This window comes from Camelus bactrianus, chromosome 9 (genome assembly GCF_048773025.1).
Source record: "Camelus bactrianus isolate YW-2024 breed Bactrian camel chromosome 9, ASM4877302v1, whole genome shotgun sequence".
NCBI lineage: Eukaryota > Metazoa > Chordata > Mammalia > Artiodactyla > Camelidae > Camelus > Camelus bactrianus.
The window spans coordinates 1,768,192-1,793,762 of NC_133547.1; the positions used below are offsets into that span (position 1 = coordinate 1,768,192).

Below are 25,571 nucleotides of genomic sequence, written 5' to 3' on the forward strand. Positions count from 1 at the left end.
AGACCAAGAATTGCCAAAGCAATACTGAAGAAAAAGAACGAAGCTGGACGAATAACCCTCCCAGACCTCAGACTCTACTACAGAGCTACAGGAGTCAAAACAGTGTGGCACTGGCACAAAAACAGGCACACAGATCAATGGAACAGAATAGAGAGCCCAGAAATTAACCCACAGACTTATGGTCAATTAACCCATGACAAAGGAGGCAAGAATATACAATGGGGAAAAGACAGTCTCTTCAGCAAGTAGTCCTGGGAAAGCTGGACAGACGCATGTAAATCAATGAAGCTAGAACACTCCCTGACTCCACACACAAAAATAAACTCAAAATGTCTTAAAGACTTAAACACAAGAAGACACTATAAACCTCTTAGAAGAAAACATAGGCAAAACATTCTCTGACATAAATCTTAGCAACGTTCTCCTAGGGCACTCTACCCAGGCAATAGAAATAAAAGCAAAAATAAACAAATGGGACCTAATTGAACATAAGCTTTTGCAAAGCAAACTAGAAACAAAATGAAAAGATAACCTACAGACAGGGAGAAAATATCTGCAAATGACACGACTGACAAGGGCTTAGCTTATACAACTTAATAACAACAATAAAAAAAAAACCCAATCAAAAAATGGGCAGAAGACCTAAACAGACATTTCTCCAATGAAGGCATACAGGTGGCCAATAGGCACATGAAAAGGTGCTCAACATTGATAATTATCAGAGAAATGCAAATCAAAACTACAATGAGGTGTCACCTCACACCAATCAGAATGGCCATCATTAAAAGTTCCACAAATGACAAATGCTGGAGAGGCTGTGGAGAAAAGGGCGCCCTCCCACACTGCAGGTGGGAATGCAGTTCGGTGCAGCCATTACGGAAAACAGTATGGAGATTCCTCAGAAGACTAGGAATAGACTTACCATGTGACCCAGCAATCCCACTCCTGGGTATATATCCAGAGGGAACTCTAATTTGAAAAGACACCAGCAGCCCAGTGTTCGTGGCAGCACCATTTACAACAGCCAGGACAAGGGAGCAGCCTAAATGTCCATCAACAGATGAATGGATAAAGAAGTTGTGATTTATGTATATACACAATGGAATACTACTCAGTCACAAAAAGAATGAAATAATGCCATCCGCAGCAACATAGAGGATCTAGACATTATCATACTATGTGAAATAAGTCAGAGAAAAACAAATATCATATGATATCACTTATATGTGAAATCTAAAAACTGACACACATGAACTTTTTTAAAAAACAGAAACAGAAACACAGACTTAGAAAACAAACTTATAATTACCGGGGGGAAGGGGTGTGAGGAGGGATAAACTGGGAGTTCAGGATTTGAAGATAGTAACTACTATATATAAAACAGATAAACAACAAATTTCTACTGTACAGTGCGGGAAACTATATTCAGTATCTTATAATAACCTATGAAGAGAAAGAATATGAAACGATAAGTATACCTGAATCACTATGCTGTATACCAGAAACTAACACAACATTGTAAATAGACTAGACTTCAATTTCAAAAAGAATAACAAATCAAGAAACTACCATTTTATAAGAGTCAAAATAGTGTCAAAGAAGAATATACATAATTATCGAAAAAGACTGTCACATTACTTCTGCTTTTTCCAACAACAATGCGTGTAATGCTGGGCTTTCTTCATCAACTTGGACAAAACCACCTACTGCAACAGATTGAATCAGAAGCAGACATGGGAACCCATATGCCTCGCTTTGACTCAAACATGAAAGAGATTTCCAAAAATACATAAAACAATGTTACTCTTCTCACTAAATCTATTTTGTTTTGGAAAATATAGTTTTTTAGAATATGCTATTTATGTTAATGTGTAATGGCTTTACTGTTGATATTCTTATATGACTTGATAAATAAGTTTTTAAAAAAAACTTCTCGATTTAAATTTTTCATATAGTTGGCATGGATGGATGTAACCTGTCTAACAGAAGCTCTTTGGGGCCCTCGATAGTTTTAAGGGTGTACAGGAGTTCTGAGAGCCCTGCTGGGTGGACCTGGTCCTGGCCCTCTGGGGGGGGCGGGCAGAGTCCAGAGACAGACTGGCTGAACGGATACAAAACCAAGACCCCTGTGCGGCTCAGGAGGTCTGCTGATGGGTGGGGCTGTGTTCCCACCCTGGACATCCTTTGGCCTGAGGCTTCCCCACAGGCTGTTGGGTGGGGCTGGGTCTCAAAAGGTGCTAATAATTCAGTCAAGATGTCAGCCTCCAGGAAAGCTCCTGTAGATGAGCACTCCCTGAATGTCTGCCCCCAGCTTCTATGTCCCCTGAGTGGGGGGGACTCTGTAACGCCGTAAACGGACTGTACTTGAATAAAAACTTTTTTGAAAAAAAAATATATGTTAAACTGAGGGAAGGGATGTTAAGAGGCAAAATTTCACATACTATATGCTCTATCATATTAAATTAGTAATGTAAGATGTTTTGCCTTATTTATAAAGTTGGACTGATTCCCCATAGTTTATATGTGGGTTTTATTTCTAATCCTCCAGGAAATATTTCCATTTTAGATTTGCTAACAAAGCATTCAACATGAGATTCTTCTCCTGCGGAAGACATACAAAAGACACTCTAAGGAGTAGCAAACCCATTTCAGCCAAAGACGAAGTTTGTGAAATTTTAAAACCGATGTTTTTTGTTAAAATACAAAATGAGGAAGAATAGTTGCAGGATAGACAAGATGGGGGGTCCACAGAACATATTTGTGCACATTCAATTGCAGAAGATTGCTGTTACTGCAGGTTTGGCACCCTAATATAAAAACGTGAGACCTCACAAATAGACACACATAGTGTTCACATTAGCTTCAGCAAGAAAAAGCAGTGATCGCTGTGACAGCTCTGTTGATGGAGATGCACTATTCAAAATACAACCCAAAGGTGACGAAGCCAGTAACTGTGCGTGCATAGAAGTGTCCGTTACCTCCCTTCCCTCAGCCAGGCTTCCCCCTTGTTTCGAGTCCACTAAGCAGCATTTTTTGAAAGATGCTCAGCAAGAGCTTCACCAAACACTGAATTAGGAAGTTCTTTCTCATTTTCATGCACAGACGAGTCATCTAGTCCACAAAAGTAGCAACTGCTTTTACATTTTATCCCTAACATCTGGCCGCTTCCTGTTGAAAAAGAAACGTTTTGTGGCTCTTAATTTTATTTCAAGGCAACTCGCAGAATCAAGTTCAGGGCCCTATTCGGTATCGTGAATTCTGGATAACGGGTTTTAAAAGCTGTAATACACACTGCCAAAGTCGCAACAACTTTAAAAGTCTGTCAATATTATGTCAAAACCTAGTTTCTGCAGACCAGCAGGCAACACGTGCAGTTTCTTCTCCCCTGGTTTTCTGGAGCCTCTATGTGTGGTGGCCATTCTGGGGTTTCTCCTCTCAACAGCACTTTGCAACATTGCGTTTTATATATATAAAATTAATGAGGGCGAAACAGATCTAAATGTGAGCTTCCGCAGAACTGAGCCCTTTGCATTTGTGGGACTGAGGTCCTCAGCTCCTAGACATGGCCCCTCTCCACAAGCAGCATGCCCGTTCACTGCTTTGTTCTTTGCAGCCACCAGGACTTGGGAGTCAGTCCATAAATAAGTAACCATATAAATATATTTTCAAGTTTCAGGTAGTGGTAAGTGTAGGAAGAAAAATAAAGCAAGGTAAGGGGCCCAGAAAGACAGCAGGGCACTTACTTGGTCAACCTGATCAGGGGCAGCTCAGTGAGGTGGTGACGACTGAACTGAGACCGGAAGTGAGAAGGCAGGAAGGGCTGTGCAGTGAGCTGAGGGGAGAACATTCGAGCAGAGGGAACAGCACGTGCAAAGGTCCTGAGGTTGTCAGGCACCGGGCACACTGAGCATTGGAGAGAAAGCCCTGATGTGACAGGGGCAGACTGGGAGGTGAGGAGCAGCAGGAGATGAGGAAGGGAGGTAGGGAGTGGGGGTCCACGAGGGTTCTATCGGCCACAGTGAGGAGTATGGGTTGGATGCTAAGCATGATAAGAAACCCTTGGTTGGCCTGGATGAGGGTGTGATGCAGTCTGAATTATGTTTTTAAAAGATCACTGTAATTGTGGTGTAGAGACTAGTCATTAAGGGGGCAAGGGTGAAGTCGGGGAGTCTAGGTGGCCTGGCAGGGGTCTGCCCTGGCAGGGGTCTGGTCAAGGAGAACAGTGACTTGGACTAGCATGGTGACAGTGAGGTGGACGGGTGGGCACAAACACATATATTCTGAAGATAGTTGACAATTCTTGCCAATGGTTGCATATGGGTTGTGGGAGAAATAGTAGTAATATAATATATAGTAATACATAATAACGAGATAGTAACACAGTACTGTAACATAATAGCAGTATCATAACACGCCCAGGTTTACTCTGTGCCATGCACCGTCACATACATATGATTATATATATGTGATCATATACCTGTAATTACACACACACACCCATTTGGTCCTCACCATAACCCTCTGTAGTAGCTCTAATATATTCCCATTTTACAGATGAGGAAACTGAGGCACAGAGAAATTGAGTCCAAAACCACAGAGCAAGTGGGGGAGCCCGGAACTAACCCAGCCACATGACCTCATAATTTAACCATCATGCGTTAGTGTTGGGGGTGACTTTTAGGCTTTGGTGCTGAGTACCCAGGTGGCACATTTACTGAGCTGGGGAAATAATGGCAGAAAGGGCAGATCTGGGGACGTACAGTCATGGTTCTACTTTACTATATTAACTGTGGGATGACAGTTAGACATGCAAGTGGAGAAACAGTCGGAGAGATCTACGGGGCTGAGAGTTAAGGGAAGGCCCGCCTGGAGGTATACGTTTTGGGGAGGGGTCAACATATCAGTGTCAGTTAAAACCCCAGGGCTTTCACCCAGGGTTGATTGCCAGGAGGAAGCACGCATCTCCAGCCTCACCGCCTGCGCTGATCACTAAGTTCAGCGTCCACAGAGAGGCAGAGTAACGCAGCGGGCGCCGGCTCCAGCTGGCCTCCGCCGGCCCCCCTCTGAAGAGCCTGGTGCCCAGGGAGACTGCTCTCACTTGCTAACACAAGTTGGAAATTCCATTGGCCCCAAGTCAATTTAGTTCATCATAACCACGCATTCTTTTATGACTGAGAAAAGCCTCATTAAGTTGAGATTCCTGGTGGGTCCCCAAGGATGAGAACTCGGCTGACATGCTCAGCGCCCAGAGAGGCCCGTCCGCCCCGGAGACGCAGGGCTGGAGCCCGCAGCAGGGGGAGCCAGGTGCGACGGGAGTAATGGGCCCCCATCGGCCTCCGATGGCCACGGGGGACCAGGGCCTCTGAGCTCGTTAAGAACAGGCGAGCAGAGACTGGCCTGGGAATTGAGAAGAAACTTTTTGACTTGCTGAACTCATTAGTGGAGAGGCCGGGGCTCTGGCAGGCGCTTCCTCACCAGGGACAGCATCTCTGTCTTTGTGCTGAAAAAACACATCCCACAGTTGCCAGGAGGAAAAGATATTTTCCTGAGTGGCCCGGTGCAGCCACCCTTCAGCCGGATGCATTTCAGCTTTATGAGAAGTCACTTCCTCTTTATAAAATGGGCCCACAGGTGAGGACGGGGCTTTGACTGTCTGGCCCCCTGGTCGCATCTTCAGTGCTGAGCACACAGCACACACTCATGAAACCTTGCTGAATGACTGGAATGGTCTCATTTGTTTCTTGACTGCAGTAGTTCTCAATTAGGGGTGTGTCTTTGCTCCCCAGGAACACTTGGCAATGCCTAGAGACGTTCTTGGTTGTTGCAACTGGAAAGAGGGGTGCTCCTGGCATCTAACAGGGAGCTGTTAACAGAGCTTCTCTAACAGAGAAGCTGCTCAACGGCTTATAAGGCACAGGACAGCCGCCACAGCCAAGAACGACCCGGCCCCAAGGTCAGCAGTGCTGAGGTCAGAAACTGACCTTTACTGGTTTATAATTCATCTCCCTCCACTGGAGCAGAAGATCCAGGGATTTCTGAACGACTTGTTCGCTGCTGTGTCTCCAGCAAGCAGAGCCTTGTATCAGGCGGAGATGCTCCCTAAACACATACTCAGGGGAATGAATGATGATAACCTCCAGCCACCCGCCTCGTGGTTCCTCCCTTACTTCTCTCCTTTTCAAACTGTCAGGAGTGTCTCCTGGAGGCGGGACCTGGCTGTGCGCTGGAGGTCTGCGGGCGAGCTAGCCATGGCCCCTGCCCTTAGCAGGTGCTTCTTCCACCCCTCCCCCAGGCAGGAGCTCTCCACTCATCACAATGGGCACATCTCCTTTTAGAGAAACAGAACTGGAGACAAAAATACATTGTGGTGTGATGAAGAAGGCACTTTACTTCTGTGGTGTTCCTCCCCCAAAACCCACAGCCCAAGGCCAGTCATGAGAAGAACACCAGACAAATCACAACTGAGGAACAGTCTACAGACCCCTGGGGAGGAGTGACTGCAGCGGGGACCCTGAAAACAGAACCTGATCTGGTCACGTCAACAGCCGTAAGCCATGTGGCCGGAAGGCACCACTGAAATGACGTGATGAAATGGCCCTTTACCTCTGTGGTCTTCCTGCCAAATCCCATACCCCATTCTATCCTGAGGAAGTATCAAAGTGGAGGGGCAGCCTGCAGTATACCTGAGCCGTTGTCCTGAAAACTGCCAAGGTCAACCCATACAAAGGAAGTCTGAGAAAATGTCAGAGGCAAGAGGAGCTTGGGGAGACATAACGACTAATTGTCATATGGTGACCCAGCGGTCCCACTGCTGAGCACACACCCAGAGGGAACTCTAATTTGAAAAGACACCTGTACCCCAATGTTCATAGCAGCACTGTTTACAATAGCCAAGACATAGAAGCAACCTAAATGCCCATTGACAGAAGACTGGATAAAGAAGATGTGGTATATTTATACAATGGAATACTACTCAGCCATAAAAAAGAATAAAATAATGCCATTTACAGCAACATGATGGAGCTGGAGATCATCATACTAAGTGAAGTAAGCAAGAAAGAGAAAGACACCATATGATATCGCTTATATGCAGAATCTAAAAAAATGATACAAATGAACTTATTTACAAAACAGAAACAGACTCACAGACATAGAAAACACCTTATGGTGACCAGTGGGGAAAAGGGGGTGGGAAGGGATAAATTGGGAGTCTGAGATTTGCAGATACTAACTACCATATAGAAAACAGATTAGCAACAAGTTTCCTCTGTACAGCACAGAGAACTATACCCAATATCCTGTAGTAACCTATAATGAAAAAGAATATGAAAAGGCATGTATGTGTAAGACCGAAATACTATGCTGTGCGCCAGAAATTGACACAATGTTGTAAACTGACCACACTTCAATGTAAAAAAATTCATTTGGGATCCTGAAACAGAGAAAGGATATTAAGTAAAAACTTAGCAAATCTGAATAAAATATGGACTTCTGTTACTTTTATCTGTCAACTCACCTGAGCCATGGGATGCCCAGATAGCTGGTGTTATTTGAGTGTACCTACCAGTTGTCTCTGGAAGAGGCTGGCATTTGAATTGGTGGACCTAGTAAATCACTGTGGGTGGACATCATCCAGCATGCAGTCAGTGTTCAAGTTCCCCAATTGTCACTTTTCTGTTCACGTAAGTGTTCTAATAAGACCCAGTCATTGCCTGTGGTTCATCCGCCTCTTATGTTTCTCTTAACTGTAAGGATTTCCCTCTACACGTTTTTCTCGCATTTTTGTTTGCTGAAGTGGTAGGGCACTTGTATCTTGACAGCATAGTGATTAACTGCCTGAATCCTCAAATAAGATAGCCTAGTCCTCTGCTTAGTAAACTTTTAAAAGGAGTAATTAGGTTGGTTTGTTTGTTTATTTAAATGGAGGTGCTGGGGATCGAACCCAGGACCTCGTGCATGCTGAGCACGCGCTCTACCACTGAGCTACACCTCCCTCGTGAACTTTTTATTCCAGTGTCACCCATGTACAGAAAAGCACATGAACCACAGTTGTGGAGCCTGATGAATCTTCACAAACAAGCACACACTCGTAACAGCAACCAGGTCAGGAAACAAGCGTTACCGGTACCCCAGAAAGTCGCCACTAGCCTGCAAAGGCCACCACTATCCTTTTTGAAATCATTGATTAGTTTTGCTTGTTTTAAAACTTTATATAAATGGAATCATACAAAATTTTTTTGGCTTCTTTTGCTCGAATTCATCCATATTGTTGCTTGTAGCAAGTCTGTTCTTTCTCGTTGTTGCATGGTATTCCACTGTGAGCATACCACAGTCTATTTACGTCTTCTATTGCTGAGAGCGGCAGTTTCTTATTCAGTTAATTATAACACCTACCTTTTGACCCAGAAATTCTACTTCTTGGGGGTGATGGTATCAGTGTATCTCTTGAAAGGGATTCGGGTTGTACGAGTGTATGCATTTGTAAAAACTTATCAAAAATTATCTTGAAGACCTGGGCAATTCACTGTAGGTAAATTTTGGCCCAAAAAGAGAAAAAAGAACCATCAGAGAATACTGGACTCCAACTAACGCTGCGCATGTTATGACACTGACAGAGGGTATACTGGTGACTATGACTTACTTAGAAACGCATCAAAATTAAGGTACATTGATGGGTGGATATAGGGATGAACAGATGGACAGACATGTGACCCCAAGTATAGTAAAATCTCAGCTGTAGAATCTAGGTGGCGGGTATATGGGTATGCTCACTATAAATACTTGCAAGGTTTAACTATGTCTGTAGATTTTCACAATGTAATGTCAGAAATGATAATTACTGATAACTATGTGCTATGATAGAGGTGTTAACTTGCTACAATGATCGTCATGTTACAATATATAAAAGTATCAAGTCAACATGCTGTACACCCTCAGTTTACACAATGTCGTGTCAAATATATTTCAGTAAAAATTAAAATAGCTTTAATTTAAAATTTAAAAAAACATAATAAAGATGTTTTTAAGAGTTCTACATGCAGGGAAAATGTTGGAAAGATATTCATGGAAGGCACACTTCAAGCAGATGCAGATAATCAAATAATCATACAAACAAAGTGAAAATGTATTTGTGAGGGACGTTCCAATGGAGAGAGGCTGTCAGACGAGACCCAGACCTAGAGGAGACCAGACTAGCTGGGGGCGGTCAGGGGCAGCTTCCCTGAGAAGGGGATGTGCGGTCTGAGACTCAGGAGTGACCTGGAGTTAACTAAATGGAAAAGACAGAGATACACAGTTTCAGAGAGTGATGAGGAGAAATTAGACAGGCTGCCAGAGGCCAGCAGGAAGGTGGCTTCTCAGCTGCTCCAGCGGCTCAGGGCCACCTGCTGCCCGGCAGCTGCAGGAGCAGAAGCGAGTGCCCGCCCGCCCTCCTGTCTCCAGGGGAAGGCTCTGCTCCGGGTGGTCCCAACCCAGCTCTGTATCTCACTAGCTTTTTTTAAATTTTATTTGGGGGGGGACAGGTAATTAGGTATGTATGTATGTATTTAATGGAGGGTCTGGGGATTGATCCCAGGACCGCGTGCATGCTAGGCATGCACTCTACCCCTGAGCTGTACCCTCCCCACTCTGGATCACACGGTTCTGCCCAACCTCTGGCTGTAGCCGTGGGCATGTGATCCAGACTCGACCACTCACAGCATCCCATCTCGGCCACACCGATCTGGTGTCAGAGCACGCAATGACACAAGCATGGCTCACCCCTTCTTTGCTGGGATTGGATGAAGGGTGCCGGGACAATAAAGCTTTGCTAGAGCTGAGGGACAGCCTAGCCATATCCTTCCTACCTAGACTGTAAGCAACTGAGTTTAATCAACACTTGCAGGTAGAGACAGATATGGGAGATAAAGAGATGCAGAGACAGGAGAAGGAGACAGAAAGATGGGGTTACAAAGGGAGAGAGATGGAGACAGAGGGAAAGGAGGAGGAAGAGGAGAGAGAGCTGGAGGTGTGGGTCCCTAGTTCTTCCCAGGGTTACGCTCTTTTGTAATTTTTCTTTCCTTCTGTGCTCTCCCTCCTTTTCCCCCAGTTACATGATCTACAAAATTGTATTTTGGCTTAAGCTTATTTGAATTGGTTTTGGTCACATTTGCTGCTAAAGAAAACTGTCAGTTTTACAACCAAAATATACACCAAATCTTTCCAGCTTTCCCCACCTTGACTGCTAACCACGCTGTCACTACCTCTTGCCTAGACACCTGCAACTGCGTCCTAATGGGCCTCCCTGCCCCCACGCTTCCTCTGTGCAGTCCACCCTTCACGCGGCCATCAGATGAGCTGGCACACGTGCCATCTCTAAATGTTGTACGTGATCAGACTTCCAGGCAGACTCTGGGGAGAGGACAGTCCTGGCTTCTACAGCCTATCACAGACAAATCAGTGTCTTTAGATGATTCAGTTCATCCTTTCCCTCCACATGTAAGGAAGAGGCCCAGAGCGGGTTAGTAAATAGAGCAATGACTCAGGCCCTTGGTGCAGACATCTGGGACCTTTTTTTCCCCTACCATCCTTTCCTTTCTGATTCATTAGTACTATTACCACTTGAGATGTTTTTGCCTGCAAGTAACAGGAAATTACAAAGAAAATCAGCTCAAATAATACAGGTGCTTATCTTACTCAGTAAGAGATGCAGGTTTAAGTGATTCCAGGGGTGGACTGACAGCACATCACGGCCATGCAGGACCCAGGGGCTCCTTTTCTCAGTCTTCTGTCTTCAAGTGGGCTGTTCTTGGTTTTCCTTGGGGGCCACTGTGGCACCAAACCTCATGACAATGACCAAAAGCAAAAGATTTTTCCCATCACATATTAGGGAGCAAAGCTTTTCTCAGAGCTCCCAGCCAACCTCCTCTTATATCTCATTGGTCAGAATGGGGTCACATGATGGGCCCTGGGTGAACTGGCTGAAGGAAAATGAGATTTTTATGATAGGTCTGCATCCATTAAATTCACCCCCGGGACTGGGTACCTTACTGCCTGAGGAAAACTGGGGTTGGTTAGGAGGATATGAAGGGGGAATGGATGTTGAGCAGGTAACTAGGGACGTCTTCTATAAACCAGAGGCTTTGCTTGGAGCCTGAGGAGAGGAAGGTGAGAGAGTAGAGGGGGAAAGGGCAGAGAGGAGGGCCGAGTGGGAAAGAGGAGCGACACAGAGAGAGAAAAAATAACTAAGGCGGAAAGCGGGGAGAGACAGGAAATGAGGAGGAGTTCAGTGAAAGACAACAGGGAAGGGTGAGAATTTGAGAGGGGAGAAAAGGAGAGTGGACAACAAACGTGATGCAGATTATCAAAGAGGAACGAGAGGAGGAGGCTGCATTAGGTGATGGGGAGAGAGGCCAAAGACAGGATGGAGAGGGAGGTTGGGGAAGGAGAGAAAATCAGGAGTAAGAGACAAAAGAGACAAAAGAGAGGAGCGATTCCTCTGACGGAGCGAGGACCAGGGTTTCCAGTGCAGCAGGAGTTGACCCCTGCAGAGCACGAGATTTGCAGATACTGACTACTATATACAAAATAAACAACAAGGTCCTACTGTACAGCACAGGGAACTGTATTCACTATCTTGTAGTAACCTATAACAAAAAAGAATATGAAAACAAATACATGTATGTATATATATGACAGAAACATTATGCTGGACACCAGAAATTGACACAATATTGTAAACTGACTATACTTCAATAAAAAGTATTTTATTTATTTATTTTTTTAACATTTTTTAAAATTAGGTTATAGTCAGTTTACAATGTTGTGTCAATTTCCTGATGTTCTCCTAGAACAGTCTACCCAAGCAACAGAAATAAAAGCAAGAATAAACAAATGGGACCTAATTAAACCTACAAGCTTCTACACAGCAAAGGAAACCATAAATAAAACAAAATGACAACCTACGGAATGGGAGAAAATTTTTGCAAAACATGAAACTGACAAAGGCTTGACCTCCAGAATATATAAGCAGCTCATACGACTTAATAAGGAAAAAAAACAACCCAATCCAAAAATGGGCAGAAGATCTAAACAAGCAATTCTCCAAGGAAGAAATACAAATGATCAATAGGCACATGAAAAAAATGCTCAATATCACTAATTATCAAAACTCTTTTAAAAGACACCCTACAGAATGGGATAAAATATTTGCAAACAACATGACCAATGAAGAGTTAATATCCAAAATACAGAAACAGTTCACACAACTCAATATCAAAAAAACAAACACCCCAATTACAAAATGGGCAGAGGACCTGAATAGATATTTTTTCAAAGGAGACATGCAGATGGCCAACAGGCACATGAAAAAAATGTCCAACATCACTAATCATCAGAGAAATGCAAATAAAAACCACAAAGATATCACCTCGTATCTGTCAGAATGGCTGTCATTAAAAAGATCACATATAACAAATATTGGCAAGGATGTGGAGGAAAGGGAACCTGTGAACACTGCAGGTGGGAATGTGCATTGGTGCAGGCACTGTGGAAAAGAGTATGGAGGTTCCTCAGAAATCTAAAAATAAAAGTACCATATAATCCAACAATTCCACTCCTGGGTATATACCCAAAGAAAACAGAAACTCTAATTCAAAATGACACCTGCATCCCAATGTCCATAGCAGCACTATTTACAATATCCAAGACATGGAAGCAACCTAAGTGTCCGTCAACAAATAACTGGATAAATAAGATGTGGTATATATATATATATATATATATATATATATACACACACACACATACATACACACACACACACAATGAAATACTACTCAGCCATAAAAAAGAATGAAATTCTGCCATTTGCAATGAGATGGATGAACCTAGACAGTACTGTGCTGCGTGAAATGTCAGAGAAAGACAAATATCCTATAATATCCTCTGTACTCTATAAATATTTATAAGTGGAATCTAAAAAATAAAAACAAATGAATAAAACAATCGAATGTATATAGCAAAACAGAAACAGATTCACAGATACAGAGGAAAATTTAGTGGTTACCAGTGGGGAGAGGGACGGAGGAGGGGCAAGTGAGGTGTGTGGGATCAAGAGTTATAAACTAATATGAACAAAATATGAGCAACAAGAATACACTGTAGAGCACAGGGAAGCACTGCCATTATCTGTAACAATTTTAAATGGAATACAGTCTATAAAAATATTGAATCACATGTTGTATACCTAAAACTAACATAATATTGTAAATCAACTATACTTTAATTAAAAAATAAAGAGATGTGCTTTAAAAAAAGTTGAGACCTTTAAACTGGCATCACATGTCTCTGAATGTAATGTACCCAAAAAGACCCAACATTACCTATGTAGTATTATTGCCAAAAATATTTAACCTGCATTTAACAAAAGTAACTAAATTCTTCAAAAAATGGACTAAGTTCTTTAAATACTAAGTGTCATGAAAGAAAAACTGTCCTAGATTAAAAGAAACTAAACATGACAGTTGAATGCAATGTGGATCCTTCACTGTATTCTGCACATTTAATTTTTAAAAAGTTACAAAAACCATTATCGAAACGACCAAAGAAATTTGAACACAACTACAAATCAGATGCAGAACTGAATAAATATTCAAAAAGTACTGTGGTTACGGGTGAGAACGCCCTTGTTCTTAGGAGGCGGACCCCGCAGCATTTAGGGGTGAAGGGTCCTCAGCTGGTTTAATCAAAGGGGGCTGCGTGCCGAAAACAGAGAGTTCCCCCAGACACCTCTGACACCTGGAAAGGGATGATTCTTCGTCCTGGGGGGCTGTTCTGTGCACTGTTAGGATATTCAGCAGTGTCCCTGGCCGCCACCTACTAGATGCAGGTCACGTCCTCCCCAACTCACGACAATAAAAACTGCCTCTAACATTGTCAAATGTCCCCCGGGGGGAGAGTCTCGCCCAGTTGAGACTCACTGCCATAAAGAAAGATAAAGGAGATCGAGCAAAATGTTAACAGCTGGCGAACGGGTGAGAAGTGTATAGGTATTTCTTGAATCATTCTTGCAAGGTGTGTGTGTGTGTGTGTGTGTGTGTGTGTGTGTGTGTGTGTGTGTGTGTGTGTGTGTGTGTGTGTGTGTGTGTGTGTGTGTTACTGACTCTGGTCACTGTTCTCAAGGAAAATTTTTCAACACACTATTTGATCATGACGCACTTCAGCCCCGCTCTGCCCTACGGACAACGTTTAAACCCTCCAGGCAGGCCTTCCAGGTCCTTGTCGAGGTACCTTATTTTTCTCCCCCTTCAGCCCTATCTTCCTTTTGCTGTCCCACGCGCCCTCGAAGCCCTGGTCTCCACTCAGAATTTACCATCTCACTGTCTCTCACCTTCAGCCCTTCCTAAAATCTGTTCCTTTACCGGTATCCATCTCTCCTTCCCAAACAGGAACTCTCGCAAACTGAAACTCTTCTCCTCTCTGGCAAATTCTTTACCATCATTTAAAACCCAACCCAATGGTGATCTCTGGAAAACAATATACAAGTCTCCTAACCCGAATTAAGACCTTCTGCATGCTCCCACGCCCCCTGCGCTGTCGGTCCGTTACATACAGTAGACGGCTCGTCTTCCCCTCACGGTGGGCACTGCACACAGACTTTTCTGCTGTCCACAGATTCTGTTCTGAGAGGCATGCCTTATGCTCCGTCTTCTCCAGCACAGCTTCTGTAGTGCACATTTACGGTTTTTCTCCCCAGAATCCATTCCCTACTGTTCAAGGCATATTCTTTACCTCCACTTCTGGTCTGAGTGCTCGGCATAGAGCTCCCTTTTCAGGCTCTAAGTATAGAGCATGTGACTTCAGCCTCAGCCAATCAGGATCAGAGACACTGGTTCAGGGTGGAGCATGAACTCTGCCTCAGCCAATCAGGATCAGAGACACTGGTTCAGGGTGGAGCATGAACTCTGCCTCAGCCAATCAGGATCACAGAGGTTGGCTCAGCGAGCAGCGTGTCCACTAAGGCGGAGCTATCAGGTTGCGTCTCTGGGCTTCTGTCTACCTAACGGAGCCATAGAAAGATCCTTCTCTCTTGCTGTTTTTGAATCTAGAAGGATGTAGCCCTGTGAGATGATGGCGTCGTTGCGCCGCCATGAGGACTCCAAGAGTGGAGACAGCTAGAACAGGCAGAGATGAAAGGAGAAAACGAAACAGAAGAGCATTTCTGTGGATGTCTTTTTGGAACCCTGCATTAAGGGTCAGTCTGACTCTACCTCCATACATTACATTTACATGAGCTAATACATTTCTTTTTTTTTTTTTTCCCCTCCTGAAACAGTTTGAATTGAGTTATCTATGTGAACCCTCACCAATTCCAATATTGTTGCAGTCTCTTCTGCTCTTAGCCTGGTCTGGTGCTTAAATTCGGGACTTTACACTCTCTGTGTTAGGTTGCCTTTGATTTTCTGTCTTTGGAATTCAGCCCAGGGGACTCCAGTGTTGCCCCAACCCCTGCATCTTAGGGAGGCTGCATCAGTTTGCTATTCCTGCAGTTACAAATCACCACAAACTTGGTGGAATAAAGCAAAACAAATTTGTTATCTTACAGTACTGGAGGCCAGAAATCTGAAAATCATTTCAAAAGGGTAGAATAGAAGTCTCAGCTTGGCTGCATCTCTTCTGGAGGAGGCTCTAGGGGAGAACCCATCCCGTTGTCTTTCCCAGCGTCTAGAGATCTCCAGCATTCCTTCACTCGCGCGTGTCTCCTTCCTTCATCTTCAAAGGCAGAGACCGCATCACTCAGATCTCTGCTTCCATCATCGTATTTTCTCCAGTTCTGACTCTCCCACCTCCCACTTTCCCATACAAGGACCCTTGTGATCGCACTGCGCCCACCTGGATAATCTAGGGTAATATCTCCATTGCAAGATCCTTCATCACATCTGCAAAGTCCCTTTTGCTGTGTCATGTAACATATCCATAGGATCTGGGACTTGGGATGTGGACATCTTCATTATTATTCTGTCTGCCACCAAGTGCCAGCAGGAAACTGAGGTCCTCAGTTTAACCACCCACAAGGAACTGACTTTGTACCAACCGTTTCGCCTTCCTCAAGGGCAGTTTTGTGTAGTGTTTTCGAGCTTAGGCTTGAGAAACAGAATCAGTGACACCCCCCCACTTCTGGCTTGGGGCACATTTTCACATGCTTATTTGGCATTTGTGTATCTTCTTAGACGAGGCGTCTGTTAGGGTCTTTTGCCCATCTTTAAGTTGGGCTGCTGTTTTTCTTATGGTTGGGTTTTAAGAGTTCTTTGTATATTTTGGAGAGCGGTCCTATATCACATGTCTTTTGCATTATTTTTTTTTCATTCTGTGGCTTGTCTTCTCGTTCTGTGGCTTAAGCCACTTTTAAAAGATCTTTGATATCTTGCAACTGAACGTGTTCTTACGGAGACAGAGAAGTACACTGTGTTAGTAAGATATCCAGTCATGGCACTCTGGCCTCTGAGTGATAGTCAATCCATTTTTCCTTCCTGTGCCTCATGGATGGGAGATGCTCAGAGCTCATTCATTGCAAAGACTCCAGAAGAGAGTCCACTTGTTTTAGGGTCCTGAGAATTGCCTCAATTCTGTGTTTTCTGAGATATAATAATTTGGCTTTTCGATAGATTCTACCAGCAGCCTCATAGACTTCCAAGAGATTCAGTGTTTTGCTTTGTTCAGCTATTAAGTCCATCAACAGATCTTTATTGAGTGCCTACTTTGTGCTAAGCACTGGGGAAACAGGAGTGAATAAAACAAATCATAGTCCTATCCTCATGGAGCTTACACTTTGGTCAGGAAGTCAGACAATAAAACCAGTTGCATGAAGTACATGGCGTGTTTGATGGTGATCGGTGCACTAGAGGGTGTGGCTGGCTGCAGGCATGTATGAATCTAGCAGCTTTAACAATCCCGTATTATAAAAGCTGTGAGGAGGGACAGGGAATGCCTGGGAGTTTTGACTGTCTGCCCACAGATGTGTGAGAGGATTAGAGTCCAAAGAATGAGGGATGACCTGGGAGACTTGTCTTTATATGCTGAGTGGCCGAGGACCCAAGGAGTTAAGTCCTGGTAGTTTCAAGGCAGAAAGCAAGGGCAAGGTTGAGGAGAGAAGGAGGGGTTCTTAAAAGGAGTATGCAGGTCTGGGGGCCCCCTCAAGGCTTCTGCTGATAGGGAGATGGAGGCATGGGCTTCCTGTCCTCCTGATAAAGTCAATTTCTGTTGCTTGCAACCAAAGACTTCTCACACACACACACACACCCCTATGCTGTGCCAGGCTCTGCTGGGCACTGAGAACACAGAGGTAAATCAGACACAGACCCTGCCCTCAAGGACCTCCCAGCCTGCAGGGGGAGCTAGCCAACAACACATCCACTGCAATTTACTATGTGCCAACCCCAGGGATGCATGTTTCACATGTGTAATTCATTTAATGCTCCTAATATGCTTCACAAAAATAACGCAGAATGAACCTAAATTAAATTATATCCTTTACTGAGTTAAAATTCTGTAGTTGCTTCCCATGGTAACCCTCTGTCATGGCCTCGAGGGTTTTATATCATCTGACCTTTTCCTCAACTCTTGCAAATGCCCTCCGGCCTGAGGACCTTAGTGCTTGCTCCTACCTCTTCCTGGAAAAATAACAAAATAATAACGGTAGCAATATTCTCTGCACCCTTATCAGCATTTGTTATTTCTTGCCCTTTTGATAATGAACTTCAGAGCAGGTGTGAGATGATGCCTCACTGAGGGTTTGACGTGCATTAGGGAAGGCCGGGTGGGTTTTTTTTTTTTTTAAGACAGGTTTTAATTTTAACTTAGCTCTACCAGCTTGCCCTGCCCCCCCCAGGGTGGCTGTATTGGTTTGCACTCCCCCCAGAAAAGTAGAAGAGGACCCGTCATTCACACCCTTGCCAACATCAAGCATCCTTGCTGTGGAACTGGGCTTTTCTGCCATGGAGAGGTGACTCTCCGCCTGGGTCATGGAGGAAGGGGGTAAGCAGAACAGCAGGGCATCTCCCCACTGCCTGCAGCTGGTCACAGAGGGTGGATAATGAGCCCTGAGTCTGAGATCTTCAGGGAGAATGACAGCCTCAAGGTCCCTGGCCAGAAGCTGGTATCTTGTTGAGCCTACCTTCAGCCAAGCCTCTGAGCTGTGGACGCCCTGGGAGCTGGGGCGCCACCTCTGTCCTCTTTGGCACCACAGCATCCTTTGGTTATTCAGGGAAAACAGGGTGGTTCTTCCGAGAGTATAACTGGGAGGAGGGCTGTGAGTGTGCCCGCTTTGCTTGGTGAGTTAGTGAAGCTCACTGGGCTTCCATTCTCTGCCTCATTCATCATCAGAAGATAACCTTACAGAACTGAATGACGGCAGGAGCATGAAGGTGGGAAAGGGTTGTTGGGTCATGTGGGCAGACTGATCCTCTCCGAGCTTCACTTTTTCTGGTCCCCAAATGAAGAGCATTGGCTGACCCTAAGAAACTTTATGTTCTGTAACTGTAAAGTAATTCCCATTCTTCCTTCTTTCCTTCCCTCTGTTTCTCCTGCCCTTTTACCTTATTTCATGCCTCCCTTCCTCTTTCTCACTCTCTTAATTCTTTTTCACCATAAATCCATTTAAAAAGATAAGCCAAACATTTGCCTACAAAGATGTCCACCGTAGCATTCTTTAGAATTCTAAAAAATTGAGTACAACTTGATCATGCGGTACTGATGACAGCAAGACAGCACTGATTCAACGCTTGCTGTGTGCCAGGACCTGTGTTACGAGTTCTAATGGACTGGCTGCATTCATCCTCACCACAGGCCCATGAGGCAAGTGCTTTCCCTAACCTCATTCGGCTTTCTTTTGTGATTTATTTAACTTGGAATTGGTTAAGTATTATTTGCCAACACCATAGGACAAGATATTTTGCACTGATTAAAATCGCAGTTACGAGTATCTTTATAAATGTGGAGAAATATTCCATAGAGGAAACACACTAAAATGCAAAATGTGAAGAAAAATCAATTGCAATTTTGTTTTCAAAACGAAATTAGTATCTGTATATCTGATGCATCAAACATTCACAGGGACAATCTGTGGGTAATGGAATTACAGGTAAATTTTTATAAACATGATTTTTCCGCTGATTCCAAAGTGTTAGATGAAATTATAGTAGGAGTCCATTCATTTAAAACATTTTGTGTATCTAAGAAAAGCCCGAAGGATGGAAGTCAAGCTATAAGCGCTGGTTATCACTTGGAATTGGTTTCCAGGGGAACGTGTACATACTTATGCTATTTAAATACAGACAGACAGGTAGCTGGTGAAGTATAATTGATTCACAGTATTATATTAGTTTCAGGGGTACAACATAGTGATTCAATACTCTTATAGATAACACTCCATTTAAAGTTATAAAACATTGGCCACATTCCCTGTGCTGTACAATGTGACCTCGTAGCTTATTTATTTTATACATAGTACTTTGTGCCTCCTAATCCCCTGCCCCTAACCTGCCCCTCTCCCATCCTTCTCCCCACTGGTAACCACCAGTTTGTTCTCTATATCTGTAGGTCTGTTTTGTTATATTCATTTGTTTATAATTATTTTACTAAGTTGTGGTAGCATGCACATAACATAAAATTTACCATCTGAACTCACCATTTCCCCTGCTCGCAGCCCCCAGAAGCCACCGTTTTACCTCTGTCTCTATGAATCTGACTACTCTAGACACCTCATAGAAGGCGATCGAATATTTTTATAGCAAGTTTGTTTGTGAAGGTCTTTCATTCCTTCTTCAATGTTTAAAATTTTTTAAACTTTTAGAAACCAAATACATGTCTATGGACAAAAGTTTAAATGGTCAAGACTGTATGATGGCAAATGTCTCTTGACTGACTCTCAGTGAAATTCTCCAGAGGTGACCACTGTTAGCATCTTGTGTGTTTTTTCCAGAAACATTCATTGTGTGTGTGTGTGTGTGTATATATATATATGCACGTACACATGTATATGTATATTCATTGCATATATTACAAATATATACACACTTTATATGTATATAAATATAATGCTATATAATGTTAAAAATGTCCTCTGTCGTTTATAGACATTACAGCACGTTCTCCGGAGTGTTCTGCACCTTGCTCCTCATGTGCTAACACCACTCTTGCCCATGGCAACTGCACGGTAGCTTTCTACTGTAAGAATATACCATAATGCATTTCCTCAGGCCCTTATCAATAGACATCAGGTTCCTTCCAATCTTATATTCTTAGAGCTAATGCTCTGCTTTCATTAACCTCACTCACAGACCCTTGAGCGCATGTGAGAATCTGTCAGGATGATACATTCCTAGAAGTCGCACTGCAGAGCCAAAGGGTTTCCTGAGTGCTCGTGTGGGCAGACGGTTCCACTGTGCCCTCCAGAGAATTTGTTCCACTTGGCACTCCTGCCAACCATGTATGTAAAAAGTATTTACAATTTATGGGAAAACTAACATCTCACTTATCCACAACCCACACGTGTCCTCTCAGCCACAACCCAGTGGTATGTTCCTCCATGCTGAGATGTCCACTGGGTGCTGGGTATTGTCTGCAGTCTCTGACATGCAACCTCATTGGATTCTTATGACTCTGAAGATAGGGTATTTAAAAAAAAAATTTCCCCAGTTTCTTTACCAGGCAATGGAAGTTTAGGGGGTCAAAAGTCCTTGCCCATAATCAGGAAAGGGCGGGTCTGGATTTGAACCCAGCGCTGTGTGAGCTTTGCTCAGGATCCCCGAGATTCAGAGGAAGTAGAGGACATAATTCTCACAGGGTAAGTGCACATGGATGACTACATCCATGAGGACTGCGGGCGGGCAGGAGGAGCGGATGTGCTGTGGGTTTGGGGTAAGTCAGACAGGCGTAGGGGAGGGAACTAATGTATTACTTTATAACCTACTCATTATCTACTGTGTGTAGAGGCCACACGGGATAGAGTTTACCCTGGGGCTGGACACTATGGATTCAGATCCCTGCTTCGCCATTTACTTGGGCAAAGTCACTCAACTTCTCTGACCCTCCATTCCGGCACACGGGAGACGAGGCTGACAGTAACGGCTCTCCATGCAGTCGTAGTGAGTGCCCATCACTACAGTATTACCAACAGGCTCTTACAGCCTCCCCGTTACAGAGGAGGAAATGGAAACTTGGAGACATCAAGTCAACAGTGTCTCTCTGAGTACGCTCATCCAATGCACAGCAGAAAATTCTGTATGCTGACAGTGCCCAAATGTTTACCCCCATCTGAGGCTCTCATCTGAACCCCAGTCCTGTAAGTCCAGCTGTCTCCACTACAACCCAGTGGGGGAGTCTCACAGAACTCTCACACCTACATCCCAAGCTGAACCCTCACTCTCCTTACCCCCACCCAAACTTGACCATGTCCAAATCTTTCCATCACCTCAGTAAATGGCTTATCCCGTTGTGCTAGCTGGATATTTAGGAGTTACCCTTAGTTCCTCCCCACCCTTCACCCCTCACATCCCTCCTACCCAATACATCAGGAATGCTACTGACTCAACCTCCAGATTTTATCCTGAGAGCGTCCACATCTCTACCACCACAGCCCCAGCCACTCTCATCCCTTACTAGGGCTACTGCAATAGCGTCTTGATCGCTCTCTCTGGTTCTAACCTTTCCCCTGACAATCTCTGTAGAGAAGCCTAGTTACTTGGCACAGTGCTGAGACCAGAATAGCTGCTCAAGAAGTATCAGTTGAGTAAATAAGATGAGGGAGAAATCTTCAGAAGAGTGAAGGCAGACATGGTTGCCTGCAGAGGTGATGGGGGCCCTTGCTGGTTCAGGTACCAGAAGAGGAATCCAAACTGTGTCCACCAGGAGACGGACACAGAGTCTCCAGTCTGCGATGCAGGAACTATGTGCTATGCTTCTCAGGAGAACTGCAGTCACCCAGTTTTCCACAATGCATCACTCGTGTGGCTCTGGCGGGGAATGGGTTGGGGCTGGCAAGAGTGGAAGCAGAGGGCCACCAATAAGCCTATGACATCCTTTATGTGAAGGATGATCATGGCCTAGACCAGGGTGCTTGTCATGCGGATGGTGCAATGTAAGACCACTGATCAGTGCATAGTGGTTTTTTAAATCACATCCCCAACTTTGAGATGTGAACTGTGAACTTGGCAGATGGAAAGACTAGATGTGAATGTCTGGTCTACTGTTTACCAGCTGTGTGACTTTGGGAAAGTTATTTGATTTAAGAGTGCCAGTTTCCTCCTTAACTTTGAATAAGAAACATATTCTCTGGGCTCAATTTTCCTCAGCCACAATCCTGAGACATGATTCTTTGTTTGTTATAGTTTTTGGTTGGGTTGTTGTTTTTTTTTTAAAGTATGTAACCCTCTTACAGATAAGAAGGCAAAGATTGAAGGAGAATAGCCTTCTGGCTGGAAATGCAGGGTTAATTAGTGACAGACATAGAGCTTCCACACACACTCTGACTCCAGCTCCCACTGTTGCACTGTGCAGCCAGATGCCATGCGGTTTGAGACTGGCATGACTTTAGGGCTGAGTGGGAAAGACTGGGAATGTCAGCGTGAGGCAGGAAAGGGCAGTGAGTGAGGACTTAGGGAAATTATGAGAAGAATGCATTTAAGCAGAGGGGCGTGGTGAGAAACGAGAGCAGATCCTCTCCTTACGTATTCAACAAATATTTTTGAGCTACTTCTTCTATGTGTGCCAGACACTGTACTAGGTTATGGGGAAGATGTGCAAGACGGATGTTCGGTCATTCAATAAATATTTATTCAGCACCTACTGTGAGCCTTGTGTTAGGTGCTGGTCCTAAAATCGTGGGCAAGACAGAGGTGGGTGCGTGCTCTAACTGTTGATGGAGCACCTAACACGAGCCACACGTGAGGCCAGGTGCTGGGAAGCCGCTATACAAAAACCTTGCTCCCCTCCTGAAGAAGGCATCCCTCCCTTGCCCAGAGCGTTGAGGACAGGAAACAGGTTTGATTTTCCAGTTCATCTCCGAATTCCAGCTCACTGCCTGCCACAGTGCCTGGTGCACTGACTACTCTCTGGCTGAAAAAAATAAACTGAACATGAGCGCCGTACCTCAAGGGGGCTTGAATACCATGACAGCCTACCTAAGCTTCCTCTTGTATGAAATACGAGTGTAGAAGGAACAGGATGAGGCTTTTGGATTCATTTCACAAACACTGATGCCCACGGACGTGGTCACCCACCCTTACTGAGCATTTCCTGCCAGCCCCACTTCTAAGAATTTCTGTGTATTATTTCACTCGTTCTTCACAAAAAACTGATGAGAGAGAAGTTACAGCACCGTATAAGGAAGGGTACAGTCTGGAATCAAGATAAACTTAGTTTTTGTTCCGTGAAGTCTGTCTCCTCCTATAGATGGTGAACACCAAGGGGAAAAGACACTTTCCCATCTGACGCATTGAGGGCGGCGCTCAGTGGAGAAGAGTCAGAGAGGTGGGCGGGGCCGGGGGTCTCGGTAAGGCCTTTGGGTCTCATTCCGCGTCCACTGCGCAGGCAAGGGGGGCCCCCGCGCGGGGCACGGTCCGAGCTGCCTTTTGTGACGCTCGCTCGCCGCCCCGTGTCGCGCGCCCTGTGGGGGACAGAGGCCGGGCAGGCGCACGTCTCCACTGCATGCTTCTCCTGACCGCTTCCCCTCCCCCAGGCTCCGCCGCCCCCGGGCTCGGCCCCTCCGCACCCCCGGGCCCATGCCGGCGGCCTGGGCTCCCCCGGGCGCCCCCGCGGCCCCGCCCGCGGCCAACCGGAGCTCGGCCGGCGACTTCGCGCTGCTGGGCTTCGCGCACCTGCCCGCGCTGCGCCCGCTGCTCGCCGCGCTCTCGCTGCCCGCGTTCCTGCTCGCGCTGCTGGGCAACGCGCTCATCGCGCTGCTGACCGCGCGGGACCCGGCCCTGCGCGCGCCCATGTACTTCTTCCTGCGCCAGCTGGCCCTGCTGGAGCTCTGCTTCTCGCTGGACGTTGTGCCCCGGCTGCTGGTGACCCTGCTGCGGCCCGGGCTGGGCGTGTCCCCCGCCGGCTGCGCCCTGCAGCTGCTCCTGGTGCTGTCGTGCGTCACGTCCGAGTGCTTCCTCCTGACCGCCATGGCCTGGGACCGCTACGTGGCCATCTGCAGGCCCCTGCGCTACGGCGCCATCACGAGCCCCCGCCTCTGCCACCTGCTGGCCGCCGCGTGCTGGCTGGCCGGAGTCCCCGTGTCGCTGGTCTTCACCGCCTGGCTCTTCCGCTTCCCTTTCTGCGGGCCACGTGGCATCCGCCACTTCTTCTGTGACATCGCTCCTCTGCTGAGCCTGGTGTGTGCGGACACCAGGCTCTTCGAAGCCAACGTGTTGGCGGCCACAGTGCTGGTCATCATGGTTCCCTTCTGTCTGATAGCCACGTCCTACGTCGGGATCTTGGCCACTGTGCTACGGATGCCGTCCGCCAGGGGGCGCCACAAGGCCCTGTCCACGTGTGCCTCCCACCTCGTTGTGGTGGTTCTGTTTTACGGCACAACAGGGGTCATCCACCTGCGACCCAAGGCCAGCTACTCGCCGGAGAGCAAGCAGGTGGTGTCCCTGTCCTACACCCTGGTGACCCCCATGCTCAACCCCCTCATCTACAGCCTTCGGAACAAGGAGGTGAAGGCAGCCCTGGGGCGGGTATGCTGCCCTCACTGGGGCTCTGCACCCCATGAATGACCTCTTCAGGACCCCTTTCCAGAGTCAAGAATTGTTGATTTTTTTTTTCTGCAGAGGATCTATATACAAATGTGTGATGCACTCTGATTTTTTCCAGAGAACCATAATTTTCCTTTTCTAGTTATGATGGTGCTGATTCCACCTTTCTATCCAAGAAAAGTAACTTGCCCAAGTGCTCAGTCTCTGATGACAATTTTTTGGTAGTGGTGGACAAATGGAACTAATTTGGGTCAACTAGAGTGTATCAATCAGCAATTGGCAGGAAAATGTTGTGTAACAAATCATCCTAAGATGTAGTGTCTTAACACGTGTCATTTATTCTCAGGAATCTTCAGTCAGCTGAGGGTTAGCTAATCCAGGCTGGGCTCATCTGAATGGTTCTTCTGATCTTTGCTAGGCTTGCTTGTGCAAACCAGTGCTGACTGATGCGGGCTTGGCTTAGCTAGAGGACACTCTGATTCATGTATCTCCCATCCTTTTCCTTGGACCAGAGGGCAAGCTCAAGCATGAGTTTTCTCCTTATAGTAGCCGAGTGAATTGGCCCCAACTGTGCAATGGATTTTCAGAGCTTTGGTCATGTCACAGCCAAGAAGATGCCATTGGCCAAAGGAAGTCACATGGCCAAATCCTAAGCCATGGGGCAAGGAAAGACACTCTTTATTTTTGGTAGGAATAGTGAAGTTACAGATTCAGTGAAAAGAAATCCAAACCAATGAAGGAGAGGGGGAAAATGTGTTTCTAATGACTTTGTTGAGTTTTTGGATCCAGACATGACTGAAGTCTGTTCTACCCTTAGAAATTCCTCTTATGTGAACCAATAAATTCACT

The 25,571-nt window shown here is 45.5% G+C and overlaps 1 protein-coding gene, 1 long non-coding RNA gene and 1 other non-coding gene across 4 annotated transcripts in view; 1 reads left to right on the forward strand and 2 right to left on the reverse strand.

Annotated features, from left to right (window-relative positions):
• Positions 1–25,571, reverse strand: part of LOC123618822 (uncharacterized) — a 64,741-nt gene that overhangs the window by 15,644 nt on the left and 23,526 nt on the right. The gene's annotated exons all lie outside the window — the stretch shown is intronic.
• TRNAA-AGC (transfer RNA alanine (anticodon AGC)) lies at positions 7,922–7,993 on the reverse strand. Its single transcript has one exon. It is a non-coding gene; the product is annotated as a tRNA-Ala (tRNA).
• On the forward strand, positions 23,554–24,749 carry LOC105074513 (olfactory receptor 10A7-like). Its single transcript, XM_010962085.2, has one exon. The coding sequence runs from the start codon at positions 23,757–23,759 to the stop codon at positions 24,741–24,743; it is 987 nt and encodes a 328-aa protein (XP_010960387.2). The 5' UTR covers positions 23,554–23,756; the 3' UTR covers positions 24,744–24,749.